Genomic DNA, 20,409 nt, shown 5'->3' with positions numbered 1-20,409 from the left:
CAGCCGCCGGCCCGCACAAACCCCGCCGGCCTCCGCCGCCGCCGCCATCACCCGCGCCCCGGGGGGACGGGGCGGGGACCACGTGGGCCACGCCCCCCAGCCCGCGGCCACGCCCCCCTGAGGGGGAGCAATCCCGCCCCTGCGTATGGCCTCACTCATGGGCGGAGCAATCCCGCCCCTTGGGCGTGACCACGCCCACACCGCGGTCCTCCGAAGGGAGGGGGGTGTAGAGCGTGTCCCCGCGTCGGAAGCGGAAGTGGCGCGTACGGAAGTAGCTCGGCGGAGCGGGAGGGCCTGTTGTTGGGTTCCCGGGATGTTCCGCTCCGGTAGGACGGGCCGGGCCGGGGGCAGCGGGCCCGGCGGTACCCGAATGGGAGTAGGGATGGGGAATCGAAAGGGGGGGTTGTCAGCGGTTGGAGCGGGCCGGGGTGCTGCTCGGTGCCTCTCGGCTGCGGGGGGAGCCGCCGTGTGCGAGGGGGGGGGGGGGGGTTGCCGAATCATATCGGAGCGCCGCGGTAACGCGGGCTGCGCTCTCCCCGCAGCTGTGGACATCCAGCCCGCCTGCCTCGGGCTGTACTGCGGCAGGACCGTCCTGTCGGTCAACGGATCCGTGGAGACCTACGGGGACTGCGGGGTAAGTGAGGCGCCAGAGGGGCTCGGCCTGGGGAGGGGGGATGGCCCCGGTCCCTCCCGGGCTGGGCCTGGCATCGGCAGCGCGGGCCGGACCGCACCGCACCGCACCGCTGCGGAGGCTGATGCGGATCCCGCTGTAAGCAGCACCGTGTCCCGCAGCCCAGCCCCGAGGTGCCTTGGGGATCAGGGGGAGATGAGGCTGCAAAGGGCGGGCAGAGCTCCCTTACCGAAAGCAGGAGCTGCTCGATGAAGCGTTTCCCGAAGGAGGTGCTGAAGGCTCGGTGCTAACGGAGCTGAGCGCAGGGGCTGTGAAAGCTGGAAGAGAATGGGATGGTACAGAGAGCTGTGCTGAAATCACTCTGCCTGCAGATTTTGTTGGAGTACTAAGGGAGAGCAAGATCCAGGAAGGGTGGAATAAACGGGGAGCAAGAAACTCTGGGGGGCAGTGGTTGTGAGCGGCCTGGTGAGTGAGCTTAGCGATAACAGGATAGCAGGAGAGGAAGAGGGGTCTTGGATGAAGCCTTTTAAACATGCTTCACCTTTCTTTATATTAAGACGCAATAGCCAGAGAGAGCAAGGCCAGTGTAAGCTGAGAAATGGCTGGGGTTAATGTTTCATCTCTAAAAATCTGATACTTTTCTTGCCCCAGTACTACTTCAGGCTGTTTTTCTAGGAACCACAATGATTCGTTATTGGTACTCAGATGCTTTGTTAACACAGTCTCTGCTTTTTGTAGGTATGCCCTAGAGGTCAAAGAACCGATGACAACAAAATCTGCCGGGAATGTATGGGTTCTCCAGACCGCTATGACTGGCTGTACCTTGGCTTCATGGCCATGCTTCCCCTGGTTTTACACTGGTTCTTTATTGAATGGTATTCTGGAAAAAAGAGGTTCGTATACCTCTTCTTCAGATAAGTTATTTAAAAATGGAAATCTCGTATCCATGAGTGATCAACCTGAGATGCTGAATTGAACTGTGCAGCAGTTCATGCTGCTGGTTGAGTTGATATGGTAGCACATAAGCTTTGGGCAGCGGGAGGGGGGCAGGGTTATTTACAAATACAAGAGTCCTGCGGGTCCTTCTTGCCAGTCACTGCCCTCAGGAGATGGTCCGTATCTCTTTAATGTGGTGGTGGCTGGTCCTTCCGGCAATTTGGGCTGGATTGAGTTTCCCAGTAGCGGGCAAGAGTGTGTATCCCCTCTCTCCTGGGCCAGGCCTGCCACCTGCAGAGGCCCAGATCAGCGGTGCTGCACCCATGCAATGAGAGAATGAGTTTGAGTTTTCTCTTTAGGAATATGTATACTGGGGTTTGGTCCTTTATAGCATAGCTGATGTAACCTTTACGTCAGCATGGTGCATCAAGGAAGTTCTGTAAAAAAGGAGTTTAAAACCACACTACATGTGGCCATTGGGTGCCATACTGGAACTTTTAAGAAGTAATGACTCTGGAGTGTACTAAATGCTGAAAACATAGGGGACTGAGAGAGTTTAATATATTATTATATGCCATCTTTAACAAGGACTTGCAGCTTTGAAAATTTTACTTATATCGTATGTAACAATGTTATCCCTTCTGAGACGTGTTGTGTCTTGTCCTCACTGCTGCTTTCTTTGAAGCTGCAAGAGCATGAGTGTTGTCATCCCTCACCTGACAGGATGCTTATGCTACAGCAAGCTTTCATTTAAGAAGCTGGAATGTTGTTCAATCACATTTTGCACACTAAATCATCTGAGATTGTAAATGAGTTTTCATATTCAGCTTCAAATACTTAACTTTTTATTCAGAGTTGTCCTAACCTTGGTCACAGGGAATAGTAAGTCTGTAGAAGGTTCTGTACTGCATGGGCCTCCACTTCCCAGTCAGCATTTGAATTTCCTATAGGTTTAGCACATTAGTAGTAAATCTCTCTTTTTCCTTCCACAGCTCCAGCGCATTGTTGCAGCACGTCACCGCCTTGTTCGAGTGCAGCATTGCAGCAATTGTTACGCTGCTCGTCAGTGACCCCGTCGGCTCTCTGCATATCCGCTCCTGCAAGGTGAAGAAGCTTTCGGACTGGTACACGATGCTTTACAACCCAAGTCCTGACTACATCACCACGGTGCACTGCACTCATGAAGCAGTCTATCCCCTGTGAGTCTAAAGGCATTTGTGCTCCTGACTGTCCCTTCCTTTTATACAAGCATGTTTCTGTCTATGCCTCTTCTCAAAGCTGCAAAAAGTGTTCAGATATAACTCAGACCAATGAGTATCAGTCCCCTGAAGTCTTTCATGCATTGAGCTGTTTTATGTGTGAAACACTTAGCAACACCTAATGACTTTCTGAGCCACCGAAGAAGGTGGCATTGTCCAGGCTATTTAGCTATGAAGCGTAAGACTTCCTTTTTTTTCCCCTTTGCTGCATCTTGACCGTTTCCCCTAGGAAAAGTGAACCCGTCATTCTGTGTTTACATCCTTTGATTTAAATTCTTTAGACTTGACTGACTCTAACCCCAAACTCTCTGGTTCTGAGTTGAGTCTGCAGGAGAAAAAGAACTGCATGTTTTAAGGAATTTCTTTTTTTTTTTTTTTCCCCCCCCAGGTACACCATTGTGTTTATATATTACGCCTTCTGTCTTGTGTTAATGATGCTACTTCGGCCTCTTCTGGTTAAGAAAATTGCCTGTGGTTTAGGAAAGTCTGATCGATTTAAAAGCATTTATGCAGCGCTCTACTTCTTTCCTATCCTCACCGTGCTTCAGGCCGTTGGAGGAGGCTTGCTCTGTGAGTTCCCTCCTAGTAACACTCATAAATGCACCTATAAACACACACAAACAAATGACTTATGGGAGGGAGGGAAGGGACATGACACTTTTTTGGTTTGAGAATATGGACATTGTTTAAGGTTATTGTGAGGAGTCTTACCTGAAAATGTTGCTCAGTAGTAGCCCTGTCCTAACGAGGCTCCTGACCAACACTGCTTTGCCTCTGCCAGTGCTGCTAGAGACTGTCCTTTTCCCAGAAAGGGAGTAGAGGGGCTATGAGAGGAAACTACCTCAGAGGGAGTTAATTCCACTTCCTGCTAAGGTAGAGTTTGTCTGATTTCAGAGATGGCTTATAGTATAAGTTTGGGGAGATAGCTATTTTTGGTTTAGCTTCCGGCATACTTGTCACTTGAAGAGGACAGGTGCCGCAAAATCCCCACTCAGCCTGACTACTTTTCTCGTTATCTGCCTTTTTCAACTAGTGATTTAAGTGTACAGTAATTCCACCTAGAAATATTAGAAAAAGTTTGAAAACCTAAGACGAAAGTGTTGAATAGTTGTATTGGACCCTTACTGCTGTGCGTGTTCGATGAGATGATAAGAGGCAGGCTGTAGTAGCTTAGTTTACTTCACACCCATGGTTATATGCGGAAAAACTCTCTCTTCTGCAATGTCTATCATGTTCTTTTTCCTGCTCATGTGTTCAATGTTTGCCTTTAGATTATGCCTTCCCATACATCATACTGGTGTTGTCTTTGGTTACACTGGCTGTGTACATGTCTGCTTCTGAAGTGGAGGTAGGTAAACGTGTTTCCTATGTTAAAACTCATAATATAAAATACTGGAATGAGCAGAGACCACTTTGTCTCTTGCCTTTTCTCAGCAGTGTATTCTGCGTTTAAACCTCTTCCTTTATGACTTCTCCTCTTAGCTGGAGGCAGAAGCTCCTGCGAGAGTTCCCTCTTGTGGCGCACTGAGAAACTGTGTTATGTACAGGAAGGTCTCAAACCCAGGAGGCTTCCCACAGTGTCTCTGCGCTACCTAGGAACATCTCTTAAACATCAGGGACTAGGTAACAGGCTGAATGCTAACAGGATACTCTCTTTATTTTGCAAGTCTTTCAAGGATCTTCTTGTGAGGAAGAAAAGGCTTGTTGTCCTCTTCAGCCACTGGTTACTTCATGCTTATGGAATCATCTCCATTTCCAAACTGGATAAGCTTGAGCAGGACCTGCCGTTGCTTGCCTTGGTACCTGCACCTGCCCTCTTCTACTTAGTGACAGCGAAGTACACCGAGCCGTCGCGCATACTCTCAGAAGGTGGAAATGGACATTAAAAGGAGCCTGTGCCAACAACGCTGTCCTAACGATCTGGATTAAGCAATTTTAGTACTTGTTACACTTTGGAAACTTCTGTTTTAAAAGAAGTTATTTATGTACAAGACTTCTAGGTGAAACACCTCTGAGTGAGACTGTGTAATGTTAAAAAGCTGCACTTTGTATTCTTTGTGTCTCGTATAGATCAAAGGGAATGTCTTTGCATCTATTTATCACTGTGAATCTGTATAAAAAGCCTGTGCCACATTCTAGTACAGCAGTTTGCTTGTATATGTTTATTTCCTAATACAATATTTTAGGTGGTGTTTGAATAAAACAATAGAGCCTGGTTTTCAATAGACTTTCAGTAAAACAAATAGGGCTTGAATATACCATAGAGCTTTCTCATCACATACTCTAGCTGCTATCCCCCACCAGTGAAAACAGACTTTTATCTTTCTTCCATCAAAAAATAAATCATGCTAAGCATGATTCCTCATGATGCTTTAGTCTGACTGCTAGGTAGAAGGAAAGGAAAGGCGTAAAGTTCTCTATAGTTTATGCTCTGTGTACTTCATGTATGGAGACCTCTTCCTGGAGAAGATTAAACAGTAGTAGTACCCTTCCCCCTAAAGCCATTTTCTTATACTTTGATTATAAATTTCCATCTAAGATCAAAGATTTTCTTTTTCTGGTAGTTGTCAGCAACCCACTTGCTGCGGGTAAGCCTGTGAAGCATCTGTTCACTGCGTCTGGGTAGAGCCTTCTTTGCACCTTTCAGCACAGTCACCTTAGCTTCCTCCTGTGAGAGGGCTTCGTGCCCGTTTCACCTGTGTATTGGTGGTGCCAGCTGCTCACGTCTCTCTCTGTGTGGCCACAGCTGTACCCATACTACTGCAGGAGCAGTGGTCAGGCAGGAGTGGAGTTCAGCAGCTGAGAAAAGAACAGCTCTTTATGCAGTATATCACCGCTGCAATGACAGAAACTGCTGGAGTGACTGAGGTACAAAACCAGCACAGATTTAATAAAAAGAATTGGAGATTGCTTATCTCCTTAAAAAGATACCATTATCTTTGCTCTACATTCATCAAAATCTATACTTCATGTGAACACCTTGATAAGAATTGCTAGAATTTCTGAGGCTGTTCAGAAGTGACAGACTCTAGCCTTCTCTCTGAATTGTACAGGAAGATACCCAAAGCACGTATCCTGTATGTTAGGGTCTAGAAGAAGATGCAGAGCAGTGCTGAAGGTCTAAACACAGAGGGAAGAGTCATCTTAATTTAAACTCTTCCTGATGTATGGATCATTGGCTGTAGCAGTACAAATAACTGTGTATTTCTACATTTAAGTGCGACAGTAATGCCTTTTCTATTCTATTACCTATCAACATTGGTAAGGACAGAGCCTGCCAGCAGCTCAGGGGCTTTGAGGGGTGTCATCTCAGCCAGGCTGCCTCGAGATGTCGCTCTCCTCTTTCTCCATTACATCTGAACGTCTTTCCTGATGATAGCTTTTTTCCTTTGAAATGCCAATTGACAAGTTCACTGCTTCTAAAAATAGTGTGCAAACAAACTAGGTCTTGCATGCAGAAGTAAGGTTTTATTTAGGGATTAAGGAAGTAATTGATCTTAAGGAAATCAAATGCTGTCTATACTGCTATATACAATATGTACTTTGCAGACACAATCTAGACAACAGTTCTAAAAGTATGGTTTTAAAAGTCATGTGTTAAAATACCATTTCCATAACTGAGTCATAGGCCTATTTTTCTTTAAAACGTCCTAAACACAGTTTTGTGTCTACATTTGCACAACTGTCACATCAGTACAGGCACTGTAGGCATGTGAGCAGCCAGTGCAGCACCGTCCTGGAAAAGCCCTTTGAAAAGGTGTGGTACTAAGGACTGCACACTTTTATGTGTGTATGGACTATATGTATTGGGTTTAAATGTTGGGCTATATCTTGTTTTTAAAAAGAAAAAGTAACAACAACCCCTAGGTAATGTTAGCTGTAGTAAAGCGTACATCTTTTGATAGGTCTAGAGAATCATGTGTTGATTTTGAAGGCTGCAGAATGAGGGACTCTATTAAAAGCAGAGCTTACAGGAAGGCAGTGTGCCCTGTGGACCATGCATCCAAACACTGACCTTCCTGCTGGGCTCCAGTGCTTTAGCCTTCAGCAAAACCTGGAATGTAAAATAAAAATTAATAAACTCTTTTTATCACCTTCTCTCACTAGCATTAAAAAAATGTAATGGCAGCCAAAGAGTTAGGTAGACACAGCTAAATAAATACATGCAGTTTTGAATGACTAAGCAATGTTTTTGTGCAGGTTCCTCATGAAGGAACCTGCCCTGCACAACTGACACAGAAAATAATACTGGTGCTGGCTTTCAGATGAAACAGTATTCTCTTCTGCTGTATGTTCACCATCCTTCCCCTCTCTGCCTGACTTCCTTCCAGGGCCATTCCCTTCCTCTGAAAATTCATCATTCCTTTCCCTGGTTTCCTGCCACACTACCCGCACCCAATGATTTCAAAGCAGCCTGTATGTCATAGCCTTTCAGCTTTAATATTTATAAAAACAGATTCTGAACAAGACAATGGTCATTCAGTGACCAAACCTGTGACTCATTACAAATGAGACCTCTGTGAACCAACAAGTAAAGCAGGTATCTATAGGTCTGAGTTAAAAGGAGGCCCTGAAGCAAGTGATTGTATGCACCCAGGGCCCCTGTGTAATATCACCTCTTCCCAAGACACGAGTACCGAATATTGTTCATTTAAATGAAAACAGCAGTACAAATTGCCCACATGTAAAATTCTAAAGAACATAAACAATAATCAACCATATAGTCCTATAGTGATAACCATATACCACAACCTGTGGGATTTGGGGGTCTGTTAGCTTTATCTACCCTTTGTGGAAAAGCAAACATATAGTTCTGGAGAGACCAGTGATGCTCAGACTATTTTACAACCCCCTCACTGTTATTATCACAACCCTTTAGAAAGTGGAAATTAAAGATGATGATATCCAGGCTGTGTTATAAAGCATGCCTAGTTCTTCTAATAAATGTACCACTAGGTCTCAATCTGCAGCAAAGTTATCAGATAGAACATGGCTGTACTACTTGTGTTTTATCACAAACTGCTAAGAATTAACATATTCTGGGATTTTAAAAAAAAGAAGAAGAAAAAACTTTTTAAAAGGTTGGGAAAAAAGTTTAGTGTATCTTTAAGTGATCATCCATTCTAGATTTTTTGTCAAACAGAGAAGTCAGTCCTTCCAGCTTATTTTGTAGCCTCCTATTAATATCACCAATCTTCTCCTCTCGTTGTTGAATTTTTCTTGTTAGAGCTGTCACTGCGTTCAGTACTTCCTGCTCATTCTCCAGAAATTCCTGTAAAGACACAGAGTAGAATTTATTTTTTCTTTAAAAAAACCTAAACAAACAAAACCTTCACAAAATGTTAAGAAACTTGTTTTGTTTGTCATGTTTTCCCACAGCTTGACTGGCCACCAGACCTGTAACCCTGCAGGAAGTTTTTCCATTAACTACCCAATCCTTGCATAAAAAAAGCAGTTTGACTTTCTGATGGAATAACTGGAGAAAAACTTACATGATAGTTTGGTTTAATTCCTGTTCAAAATGAAGGCTATCCCCAACTGTTTTTATGTACACGTTTAAGTAAGGCTTGAATATAAGACCAGCAAAAGGAACAACATTGGGAAAAATTATTTTTATAGCCAGGACTTCTATACAGTGTTGGAAAACATAGGTTTAATACTTTGCTCCTGTATGACTTTAAAGATTGTAGTGCCTTATTTGCAATATGAAATTTTATTTTTTACATGGTAACTGAAATATATTTATGCAAAAACATATGATAGAAAATCGAAATTCACCTTTTGAATCAATCTCTCCTCTGACCATCCCTTCAGAAGAAGATCTACAACAGAGACAACAGTTAAAATGTGGTAGATTGCTGTGCCAAAAAAAGACATAAGGACTGAAACATATTCTTTTAAAAATAAAACTTTTTTGTTTTGAAATCATTATTAACATGTTACCATGAAGCACTGCTAGGTCATTCAGGATTTTGACTGTTGCTGACTTGTGGTTTTCTGCTTCAGCATTCATTGCAAAAATATCTTCTTTTATCTGCGCATTGCACTGTTAAAAAATAATTACAACTGAATACTTGCCACAGTTTTCTAAATAATTTCCAAACAGTTTCACTGTTTCTAGAGAGATCAGGAAGAATAAGCTGAGTTTTAGCTTATGGAAATACAAAGGTTAATGTATTCCTCTGGACAGGCTTTCTTTCAACAATAGCATCCATTTCATCTTGTTGAACAAATTTTAACAGTTGCCAAAATCAACACAAAGCCAGCTATGTCCATGCTACCAAATAAAATTGATGAGGATGCGGAGAACAGGCAGAGTAGCATATATCATGTACAAAAAGGGACACTCTTCCTCACTCGCTCCTCCAAAATAGGATGGACTCATCCACATTGGGTCAGCTCTACCAGTACCCAGCTTGTACTGTCCCAGGTTTGGCTGAAATGAGTTAGATGGCCCAGGTCAGGCACAATAAAAGGCATTCCCTGGTGCAATAGAGGCATCAGAAAAATCAGAGCTGCTCAGCTTCTGTTAGTGAATTGTAAGGAGAGTGAAGTTTGTAGTATAACCAAGAGTTTTCTTCCTGAGGGAAGTCTTTGTTTCCATAAGGGTATAATCAGATAGAGCTGCAGAATAGCTGGTACCTCGCATCTGCAGTGCTAGCACACACACAGATTCAGGCAGCTGCCCTTGCAGCAGTAGAGCTCTGTGCTTGCAGGCAGCAAACAGTGCACAGGGTTCAGATCATCTCGCAAACGTAGCCCACATGGCTGCACAAATGTGGGTTCAGGTCTACATGGCAGCCTGGTAACAGTTGGCAACAAGACCAGATTTTACAGGGAAGGAGATTCTACCACCCTGATAGCCCAGGGCCTGAAAGGTACACAGAGCATTTTCAAAAGCATATATTCAAAATTGCACAGGCCTATTCTACATCTCAGGTTCATCTCAGCCCCCTTCATGTGGCAGTAAGGCCTTTTCCTACAATCCCTGACTGAATGCAGTAGATATACGATATTGATTATGTCTCAGGGAGATGCCTGGACCCTGGATATTCCTCTTTGTTTCCTTCCAAATTAAACACAGCCCCACACATTCATTTAAAAGGCCTGGTTTGCCCTGTGCTGTTTATGTTTCATCATCTTCCACAGCTAGTTCTCTGAAATGAAAAATGTACGGAGAACTTCATACTGGGAAGGAACACTGTCAAACTTCAATATACTCACTAATTTCAATCTGCAGTTCTCAGTGTTCACAATGTCAAGTTTCCTGTTGATCTCATAGATGTCTCGTTCTAGCAGCTTCATACTCTCTGTATGATTTTTCAACTGGCTGGTTGCAGCATCACGCTTGATCCGCAATTCGTTCCTCAGCTCCGGCTGTTAATAATAAAGTCTTCACTGCTAACTGATCTTTATATAGGTTTTTTTTGTAATTAAATGAAGCAAAGACAGTTTTCATTATGTGGCAGCTTTCATTTAAAAATTTCAATGTACCATCTGAGATGGGTATCTATGCCCTCTTACCAAAGAGGAGGAAGAGATACAGAGTGGGGAAGTGATTGCTTATGGTCCACAAGAAAGGAACAAGCTCTGATGTGAAGTGACCTTCCTGCTGCAGGGTCACCCAATGACAGGAGCACACTTTTCTGTCACTGGAGGCTCAGGTGTACATAACTGTTTTGTTGTGCTATTCCTATTCTAATATGGTTGGAGAAACAGGTCTCCCCTGTTTTCTGAACAGAGACAATTTCTGTGTTGATGTGGCTTCTGTGGAGCTCATCAGAGAGATTTGCCCATTACCAGACCGCTGGGGCACGAATCCTGCAATCTGACCAGCCTCATAAGAGCCCTTTATGTAGTTTATTGAGCTTGTCTTATGCTTATCAGTACTGAAAGACATTTTAATTCTTCCTATTAGCAGCAGAAGGTGTGACTGTGTTCCTTTTCCACTTAAAAGTTTTGTTCTGGCAGAGAAACAGAAAGCAAAAGCAATCTGATTGTTTGCCTGGGATGTACAGCCCAGCCTCTGGCCAGGTTGCCTAATGTCCAGCAGCCGTAAGCAAACAGCCCCAGTACATACTGGGACTGATTAAGTATGCACCATAAAAATGACCAGTGCAGGCACAGCATGCCTGATGCACTGTGGCTACTGCACTCGGGCTCATCAGCTGTAGCAGGTCTGAGGGTGGCTGACAGGCAGAGTCACTGTGCGAGCTCTGCGGGGACACTGTGGCTGGAAGCACTAGATGTACCATGCCTCAGACATTTTGAGCCACTGCAACTACCCCCACAGCTCTACAACTTTCTCTCTCTCTGCTCATGCTGGTGCTGATTGAATGCCTGAAGTCAGAAATGAGAAATACAGATAAAGAGGCAAGGATACAGGAAGATTTTTCAAATATGAGTTACTGAGGTGGCAGAAATTCCTGCCCTAGCAGCAGCAACCATCTGAATAGAAGCAGGTTCACAAATGCCGTTAGTTCACCAGCTTCTTTTTTACTTGCTCATGTGCCTAAGGAATACAAAAATCAAGCATAAGGGCAGCTTGATATAATGCTGGGTTACAGATTGAGCTGAGGTCTGAGGCATCCCCAAATGGAATCACAGCAGCAGAGAGGAAGGTATGTCCCCAGTCCCAGCCTGTCTCCCCCAGCCCCAGTCTCCATGGGTACCTGGACTTTACTAGGGGGTAATAAAGTTGGTGGTGGAAACTTGCAGAAGTAGTACAGCTGAGTTTTAAGTTATTACCATGTCCTCCTTGAGCTTCTCAGTAGTTTTGATTGACTGCTGAATGGCTCTTTTGACTCGTACCTCTTCATCTTTCTTTTCTACAAAGCAAGAAAAGGGGTTTTAGACAGTGTAATGACTGAACATTAAAGTTAAGCTGTTGTAAATAAAACTAGGTTCTATCAGTAAGTCAGCTGTTTAGCTAGTCTGGCATTTTTAAAAATGCTTAGTATTTATGTTATGGCCATGTCTACAGACTCCAGTTGTTGCAAAGAGCTCAGCTTATACTTGTTTCATAGATCACCTGAGCCATAGGCAGACAAAGGGCTATGGCACGCTGGTTTTGGAAACAGCAAGAGAAAGCCCCCCTATGTAGAGGAGCTACTTAATACTTACCTAAAAATGATTTCCTCAGTTCTTGGTATTTTGCATACTTCTGTTCTGTTTCTCTCTGGGTTTCTTGCAAGGTTAGTCTGCTTGTGTTTAATTCTTGTTCTTTTTTAAGCAGATTTTCAGTTGCAGTTTTGATGTCATTCTTTAATGAAACTAAATATTAATCAATAATCTAAGCAGCATTTAAATGCATAAATAATTCAACATATCGGGGGGGGGGGGTAGAACAGATAAAAGAATACTGGAAGTGATCCCAAAAGGTCATCTTAGTCCATCTTTTTGCTGTACAGCAGAATCAATTAGACCTAAGTACCCATGACAGATGTTTGATTTGTCCTTAAAAACCCTAGTGGTAGAGATACCATGTCTAAGACAACTGATTCCAGGGTTTTACTATTTGTGCTGTCAGTGCTTTCTTAGGGCCTAAATTTTTCTTAAGTTAAATCTGTTGTCTTCCCTGTTATTTGTCTCAACAAGTGGACAAGGAGAAAAGCTTATCACCTTGTTATCAATTTTTATTTATTCAGTAGTTACTACCATGTTTTCTGTTAGATTTATCTATTTTAAATGGAAAAGCTGCACATCTTTTTTTTTCTGATCATCTTTACTTAGCTCCTCTTGGACCTCAAAATAAACTACATCCTCCTTAAATGAGGTGATCAATACCAAAAACTGTACTCCAGCTGTGTCCTACCAAAACCAGGTGGAGTAGAAAACTTACATCATAAGCCTTGCCTGGCTATCTGCCTCTTTATACAGACTGGTTTGACGGTTGCCTTTTTCATTACTACAAATCTTTGTTGACTTATGTTCAACTCGTCAGCTTTAATACTATTTATCACTGCCTAAACACCTGCCTTGTGGTGGAGTTGTACAGGGATTTTATTATGAACTTTTTTTCCCCAAAATTACTTCTCCAGCTTGCTAAAATAATTCTGAATTCTAGTTCTTCTGCCCTGCAGAGCGTGCTCCCACTTTTACTGTGTTTGTCATCTGCAGATACAATAAGTATTCACTCTATCCTATCACTTGAGTCATGAAGGAAATAATTACAGATTAATTCCAGGCTGAGAGCAGACCTCCCGCAAACTAACACGGACCATTGTTCTGTTTTGTCAGTAAAGCATGGGTAACCATTATCTAGGATGATTTTCCAATTGTTTTTGTACCTGGGATTCTTCAGCCTGGAAAAGAGACAACTGAGGACACACACAATAAAGGTGTGTAAAATCACACACTTTTGCTGGAGAAGATGAGAAGACAACAGTTATTCACTGTTTCTTGTAACACAAGAACTGCAAGATGCCAATAAACTTGTGAGACAGCGGGTTTAAAACAAAAGAAAATTATTGTCCTTATTAAATAAATTATATGTTATAGGTTGTTATGGAGGATAAATGTATATGTGAGCTAAAAGAATCAATCAGTGATAGGAGAATATTGCACTGAAGATCCAGCATAGCATAAAATTCCATCAAAGGCTATTAAATGCAGATACCATCTCCATCCAAAGAAGTCCCTGACACTTCATTTATCACGGAAATTATACAGAAGAAGGGTCAGTCTATATTTTACTGTTCTTGCATTACTTCTCCAAGAAGGACTATTGATCACTGCAGAAGACAGGATCCTGGTAGGACCAACATTGTGTCTTACCCAGTAGGGCTATTTTGGGAACTGAAGTTGATTTGAGCTTTGCTCACCTATTCTTGATGTGCACTTAAATATAATCATGAATAGCTCCAAAATGGCTTCAGCCACTTTACCTGAAGGTGAATTTCATCAGACTCAGATGATCTGAAGGCATCTGAGTTCTCTAGGTATGCTCGCTAACTGGTTCCTTCCCTATTCTTGCCTGAGATGTTACTTTTCTGATGCTGGCATTAGTATACTAGGCATTTGATTCTGCTGACCCATCAGTGAAGCAAAACTACTATTTCTTTATCTTACCACAAACATGGAGGGCTTTCACATTATTCCACATGTCCTTTCCTACCAGCATGTCATTTTGTGGCTTGACCTGTCTCATGTTGTTGCTCCATGCCCAGCCATAAGCAAATTTTTTTTCAATCATACTAATATTTGTTGGATACAAATGTAACTACAGTGCTCCTGGATCTGACTTATACATCCCCCCATAACGGGGCTGCACAGACTTACCAGCCTGGGAATCTTTGCACTCTGTTACATCAGCATGGGGAAGAAGATACTATTAGCTCTTAAAGACTAAGCAGATCATCACCTAAATACCACTACAAATCTGTACACTTTAATCTTTCTCTGTCTCATTCCTTAGCTTTAAAAAAAATCTGACCTTTGATTTTAAAGGGGAAAAAAAAAGTCTAATTCAATGTATGTGCATCTCTCAGCATAGTGGAATCTCATCTTGTTTCGGGCCAAAGGAACACAAGTCATGAGTTAAATGACTTTGCAGTGGAAAAATACATCTCTTCTCTTTTGCTGCAACACATAAAAATACAAAAAGGGAGAACAGGAACAACCTATATAGACTGGGAGACTTGAAGAACAATACTAAGAGAGAGACAAGATGATACCCAAGGAATAAAGGCATACAAAGAAATGAAACTGGACCCAGGATGTGAAGTGTAACACCAGGACTCTGAACTTGCTTCTTTACAGGACATTAATGTCAAATGCTGCACTACAAGTTTTTGTACCCTCTGAGACTCTGAAGTCGGGTAAGTCACATCCACTTCTGTGATCAAAGACTAGAAATATCAGAAAACCTCAAAGTATAGATGTTTGGATATGCTCATGAGCTGTATTTTTTTTTAAGGACTGTAGTAGAAGGATGGGTAAAAAGAATGAAAAAAATGGAAAACATGGAAGAGAATAGATGAAATGGCTCCCTTGGCAGATACAGATAAGTGAAGAAGGCAGAGAAAGAAAGGCGATCTGAGTCTCATTTCTGTGGACTAATTTGATATCATGCATCATCATGATGCTCCAGACAGAGCAGAATGAACCTGATCTGACATGACTCTTACAAAGGAATTTATTCCCCTTACACAGACCACCTCCATGAGACAGCATTCAGACAGAATCATTTCGCAGGTGAAAGCAGTGGAGAGCAAGTGCAAGAGAATGCTGAAAGTTCCAAAAGCAAAAAGGGGAAGAAAAAAAAGCAACTTCAATTGTTTCATCAAAATGGTAGGAAATGAAAGCAAAGCAGGAAAACAGCTAGAAAAGGAGAAAATGCTAGAGCATGTCACTGAATGAAAATAAACAGTTACAATTACTTTTTCAATCTGGCTCTGTCCAGGCCACAAAGGAAATGGCAACCTTCTGATAACAGTTTCATCAGCAGTCTATTAGATGGGGGAAAAACTCTTTTAGAATGGATCATATTAAAGGAAAGACAGAGAGTGTCAAGGTATATTTAGCATGTCTTTTGTATACTCTGCATAGCTCAACTGCCAGAAAGAGCATGAGAATGCATCCAGCGCAACTGTTTACTTAGCAGTGACAGTCCCAGCACTCATTTTTAGGGAAGCTTGAGCAGTTACATGACCATAACTGTCTTGCGTGATATGGGAGCATAACCTCTCCAAAGATCTTCAAGGCCTTCTGTAAATCTACCTTTCTAAGCTCAGATGTACAAAGAGAATATTTCTTACACTCCTGGCATGTGATTTATCCTCTCTCCAATCAGACTGTTGACCATGAATCAGTTTCCCTGGGGATAGAGGGTATGCTATATACCAAAGACCGGAGAAGCACTTGAAATCTTTGAAAGCTCTGCATAGATCATATTCAGCATTTCAGTGTCCTACTTTCTTTGGGAAAGAAAGCTCATCAGTGTTTTAAAGAACACTGACACTAAGTAGCCTTGGGTTATGTCTTGCACACCATCAGTCACTCCAATAGATTTACAACAACAATAATTCAGAGGAGAATTTGACCAGTGTCTAAAATCAAGCTGTCATATCTCCATGAATGTTGGCCTGTTTACCCAAAAATGATGAAACAAATTCTACATGAACAGGTTACACATTGGGAGGCTCACTACAAAGCTAAACTGGACGCATCTCAGGAATGAATCTGGTCCTGCACATATTTTTATTTTAAAATGGGAGGCATCCCTTCTGAGAAACACCTTCACTGCATTCTTTTGACATAGATGCCCATACGTACATGAATATATATACATACATGTACTTATATAGTAGTGTACTGACTCCAGTGTCTCAATCTGAGGGTCTTAAGTGTTTTTGACCATTAAAAAAAAACCAAACAAAACACCAACCTGAAAAGTAGAGAATTTTCTTGAAACAATTACTGACAGATGGGTCACATTTGAGCATAGCTCCAATGAGCATAGCTGCAATGAGGTGCAACAAACACTACCAATTCATCCATTAGAAATCTTCCCAAGGTTAATAAAAAGAACAATGAAACTTACCTCCAGACATTTTGTTTTGATAGTAAAATCCTCATTATAATTCCTGTAATCATTTTCCCTCTTACTTGCTTCTTCACTCAGGGCTTTGGCTTGCTTTTCAGACTGAAGAAGCTTTTTCTCAAGGTCTTCATTCTCATAATGGAAAGCAAAATGAAGGTCAGTGATTTCTGAAATACATAATGTCTACGTGGACCACTCAGAAATAAGCAATTAGAGCAAAATGAGAGCAATCTGCATTTAAAACACAACATCTGCTAAGATAAATAATTGCTTTAAAATGGTTATTAATAGGAGTTAAGGTCAGATCACAGAATCGCAGAATAGTTGAGGTTGGAAGGGACCTCTGGAGGTCATCGTGTCTGACCCCCTGCTCAAGCAGGGCCACTTGGAGCAAGTTGGCCAGGACTGTAGCCAAATGGCTTTTGAATATCTCCAAGCATGGAGATATTTAGATTTTTAGATACTGAAGATCATTAGACCTGATATCATATCAGGTTTAATAGCTTACAAAGAATTGGCCTTTGGAGGTTACTTACTTAGGTGTCAGTTTACTCTGATTATGTACAGCACGAATGTGTTGTAACACTGGATGTAATGGGTTATAATACCTGTTGTTCAACATACATACCTCCAGAAGTAGTTCAGCATGCCTTTTTTTGCCAGCCTCTATTCTTTCATTAACTTTTCTGTTTGTATTCTCCTCCTCTGAGAAAAAGAGTTCCCTCTGCTTTGCTAAGTACAGTAGTTTCCAATGAAGCATTACTCTAGTGACAGACACATAAGCAGAAATAAATTGAAATTGGGTGAAAAAACAGAGAAGGGAGACAACATTATCAGAGGCATTGCAAGCCTAATCTGAGTGATTGGAAGACTCAAACATATAACCTGTAATTTCAGGACTACAATCAAAGTGGTTCAAATAGAAGTCTGGGATCCTGACAAAATCTAGGAGAGATGCATGAAAAGACAGAAAAACCTCTACTGAACCTGGAGGAGGAGTCTTAAGGTGACTAGTCTCACTTAAGTGCCTCTGTTATGTGCCTAAAATTAGTTAGCATAAGTCTGGACCAAATAATTTAGTTAATTTAGCTTAGCAAATTGGAAAGTTGGAACGGACAAGATTTCACATTCATAAAACTCTAGGGTTTGTAAACTGTGAAAAGGATAAAAGACTATACTGATACAAAACCAAAAAGGCACTAGCTGTCTATGTGAAAATGCAGACTGGAAGTCAGAAAAAACTATTTTTTTACTATTCATCAAAAGAATAAGATTTCAGAATGACATCTTAATGAGAGTAAGGGGGGAAAGCAACAATGGCTTTTTGGATTGAGTATGATTATTTTTGGAAGACAAAATTATGATGCAATATTCAGGGGAGAACCAGACAGGACCAGATGACCAAGAAATCTCCAGATCTCTTTGCACCTTACATGGCAGAATAATAAAATGAGAAGTCAGAGCTGCAGAGCTGGTCTGAAACAGCTGAGCAGACAATGGGTTTATTTTGGAGAGCATCCTACCAACTGTAGGGGGCTAAGTACTTTCCTGAATTCACTTTTTTTCTTGCCAGTAATGAAGTGGAGGTGAAAATCCTATCAGGGATCTCACATACAAGGAGGCATTTATGGAAGAAAAAAAAAGAATGCCCCAAAAACCTATCAAGTACATAGGTCTTAATGCTCTGACAAGAAGGTATCTCCATATTGGTGTGGAATGATAGCACCTCAAGAACCAGACACACAAAACTGAGTTTAGACAAACAGTATGAACAGACCCCCAAGAGCTTCAGTTGAAATCTGGCAGGTGCTGAGAAACTCAAAACTAGCAGGAAACCTTTATATCGCTCTCACTTTAACTCCAGCTACAATCATTCACTTAGATTTATCCAGCTCAAGGCTTTTTCTATAGATACCTCACACCACTGTGGGTAGGCATGTCTCTGTATATGAAGAGTGATGCAAACTACTTCATGGCAGATGTTCTGAATATAGATAAAATAACCCTTAGTCTTTTCGTGACTTTTGTGTAACATGCTCCTTACAATTCTCTCTAAAAGTTTCCTAAAAAGACAGATTCAGTAGAAGACACTGCTTAAGTAATGAAAAATACATAAATCCAAGGAAGAAAGATGAAATACCTGAAAATGCAAGGATATCTCATTTTTACAGACTCAGTCAAAGGCTTTGTGTATATGACAGCTGCAATCCCAGATCCCACCAGTCTGAGGACCTGATTTTGAAAGGTTTCAGCACACAAAGTTCCCATACTTCCTAGCTGGAGCTATGGGTGCTTGATACTACAGGGAACTGAGACACTTTTTTCTCATCAAATTCAATGGCAAAGCTCTCATTGACCTCAGAGGTGCAGGATCAGCTACCAATGAACATTAATTGAAATTAATGAAAACAAATAAATTAAAAAATGCAGTTTTACAATTTACATCAGTGTCCATATCCTGGGAAAATCCCAAATAGCTTATAAAATAAATTAGAACACTTAGTGCCATAATGATTAAAAGCCACTTATACGATAAGTTCAGTGGTTCTCACCACTTGGCAGTATAGCAATAATATACAAATGAAACCTTGGATATACTTGAGGAGATGTCCTTTTATCTACCATCATATCACTGAATATTTACATAGTAAGGCTTTGGGTTTATATCTCTTATATAACAGCACCAACAAGATGCAGTAATTCATTAATTTGCTGCTTTGTTTTAAAGATACAATGCACACTTTCTAGTTTATCCTACCTTGTCTTATTTTCTGTCTTCAAGTCTTGCTTTAGAGATGCCAGCTCTTCTGCATAGCTCTTTGTAGCATTTCTGGGGGGGAAGAAAGATAAACTTTCGGAAATAATGCTGAAGATTTGGAGAGTGCTTACTCTATGTCAAAATTTTAGTACAGTTTTTCAAAATTTCCTTCCCACCAACCAACATGCTAACACTAGTTGGAGAGAGACAATATGGTACCTGTGGGTCACATCTCAAAAACCTACACATATTATAGTGTTCAACAATAGCTATGTGTTAACACATTGTTGTTTCTCAGGTTAGAAACATCAGTTTAAATTTCAGAGGGTCTTGTTAGGGACCAAGGCAAATCCAGGAGTATTTTTTTCAAGCCAGAAACAATAAACAAATGCAAAACACAAGAACAGATGTTTCAGAAATGAACAATTACTCTAATGTATTAGTAGCAAGTACTATAAATGAGCATTTTCAGAAGTAGAACTTCTGGCCAGATGGACAAATCAATTTATTTTAGTTGTGTATGTATTTTCCAGTGTATTATGTGTGGTAAATACTAAAATGCATGAACTTTATACATATTCGACCCATTCTAGGAGAGTTCAATAAAATAAAAAGGCTGGTAGTATGAAACCAGTGATTCTCACTTCTTCAAGACACACAGGTGGTGGGAAGCACCTACTCCAAACCCCACATGGATTTACAAAGGGATAGTATGGTGCTTTCTTCCAAAGGTTTTATTGTTCTAAATGCAAAGCTCAATGTATGGAGCCAGCACTGCAAGACATTTTACTAGTAGCAGAATGCATCCCAAATAATAATTAGAAAACACTGAAAAATTAGACTTCTGTTCCATACTTTCCAAAACTACATTCATTATTGTCAACTGCTCAGTTCAGAGGGTTTAATCAATTGAAGACTGCCCTCTTTGAATGAAATCTGACAGACTTCATTTGAAATTGCTCATTTAAAAAAATAAATAATCGGTCAATCTTGTAAGGTGAATAGTGAGATTCTGAATATATTGCATATTACTTTTAGAAAAAAATAAAAATTAACAAAAGATCTTAATTTTGATTTCCAGTTTGGTGGCCCTGTTAAAGTGACTGGGAGGTCTGTGATGTCCACTGAAATTAAATTATTTGGGGTTTGATATAGAGGGATGTTGTGAAGCTAATGAAAATTTACAGAACAAGATAATTATGTACAGACATAAAATAAAAACCTAGGGAAGTATGGGGACAGAGACTAGGAGAAGGGAATTTTACAATCAGTTTTTCTAAGG

General features: G+C 41.3%; 3 protein-coding genes across 5 annotated transcripts in view; 1 reads left to right on the top strand and 2 right to left on the bottom strand.

The window, feature by feature from the left end:
- Positions 1-159, bottom strand: part of L3HYPDH (L-3-hydroxyproline dehydratase (trans-)) — a 3,173-nt gene extending 3,014 nt beyond the window's left edge. The window contains exon 1 of the mRNA XM_010584192.1: positions 18-159. Within this exon, the coding sequence (XP_010582494.1) occupies positions 18-159 (142 nt within the window). The remainder of the gene's footprint in view (positions 1-17) is intronic.
- Positions 160-280: 121 nt separating this feature from the next.
- JKAMP (JNK1/MAPK8-associated membrane protein) lies at positions 281-5,080 on the top strand. Of its 3 annotated transcripts, XM_010584174.1 has the most exons (7): positions 281-326; positions 543-634; positions 1,370-1,524; positions 2,560-2,766; positions 3,215-3,396; positions 4,098-4,174; positions 4,494-5,080. In XM_010584174.1, the coding sequence occupies exons 1-7, from the start codon at positions 314-316 to the stop codon at positions 4,710-4,712; spliced, it is 945 nt and encodes a 314-aa protein (XP_010582476.1). In that variant the 5' UTR covers positions 281-313; the 3' UTR covers positions 4,713-5,080. The 3 variants fall into 3 exon arrangements, with proteins under 3 accessions (XP_010582476.1, XP_010582478.1, XP_010582477.1); XM_010584176.1 differs by lacking the exon at positions 543-634 and having other exon boundaries at positions 294-326; XM_010584175.1 differs by lacking the exons at positions 281-326; positions 543-634 and adding an exon at positions 665-966.
- A 2,841-nt stretch (positions 5,081-7,921) lies between these two features.
- The window catches only part of LOC104842094 (spindle pole body component 110-like), a 29,228-nt gene continuing 16,740 nt past the window's right edge, over positions 7,922-20,409 (bottom strand). The window contains exons 11-19 of the mRNA XM_010584191.1: positions 19,128-19,199; positions 16,998-17,133; positions 16,370-16,501; positions 11,950-12,088; positions 11,575-11,654; positions 10,051-10,203; positions 8,770-8,872; positions 8,605-8,648; positions 7,922-8,098 (exon numbers count right to left, since the gene is read on the bottom strand). Of these exons, the coding sequence (XP_010582493.1) occupies positions 7,922-8,098; positions 8,605-8,648; positions 8,770-8,872; positions 10,051-10,203; positions 11,575-11,654; positions 11,950-12,088; positions 16,370-16,501; positions 16,998-17,133; positions 19,128-19,199 (1,036 nt within the window). The remainder of the gene's footprint in view (positions 8,099-8,604; positions 8,649-8,769; positions 8,873-10,050; positions 10,204-11,574; positions 11,655-11,949; positions 12,089-16,369; positions 16,502-16,997; positions 17,134-19,127; positions 19,200-20,409) is intronic.

The sequence above is a fragment of the Haliaeetus leucocephalus genome, unplaced genomic scaffold (genome assembly GCF_000737465.1).
Source record: "Haliaeetus leucocephalus isolate CR32 unplaced genomic scaffold, Haliaeetus_leucocephalus-4.0 Scaffold944, whole genome shotgun sequence".
NCBI lineage: Eukaryota > Metazoa > Chordata > Aves > Accipitriformes > Accipitridae > Haliaeetus > Haliaeetus leucocephalus.
Note: the sequence above shows the minus strand (reverse complement) of the source record. Positions and strands in the feature narration are given on the sequence as shown.

Coding starts and splice junctions, on each gene's coding strand:
- JKAMP (XM_010584174.1), top strand. Junction 1,525..2,559: donor TGGTATTCTGGAAAAAAGAG/GTTCGTATACCT, acceptor TTCCTTCCACAG/CTCCAGCGCATTGTTGCAGC. Junction 2,767..3,214: donor CATGAAGCAGTCTATCCCCT/GTGAGTCTAAAG, acceptor TTCCCCCCCCAG/GTACACCATTGTGTTTATAT.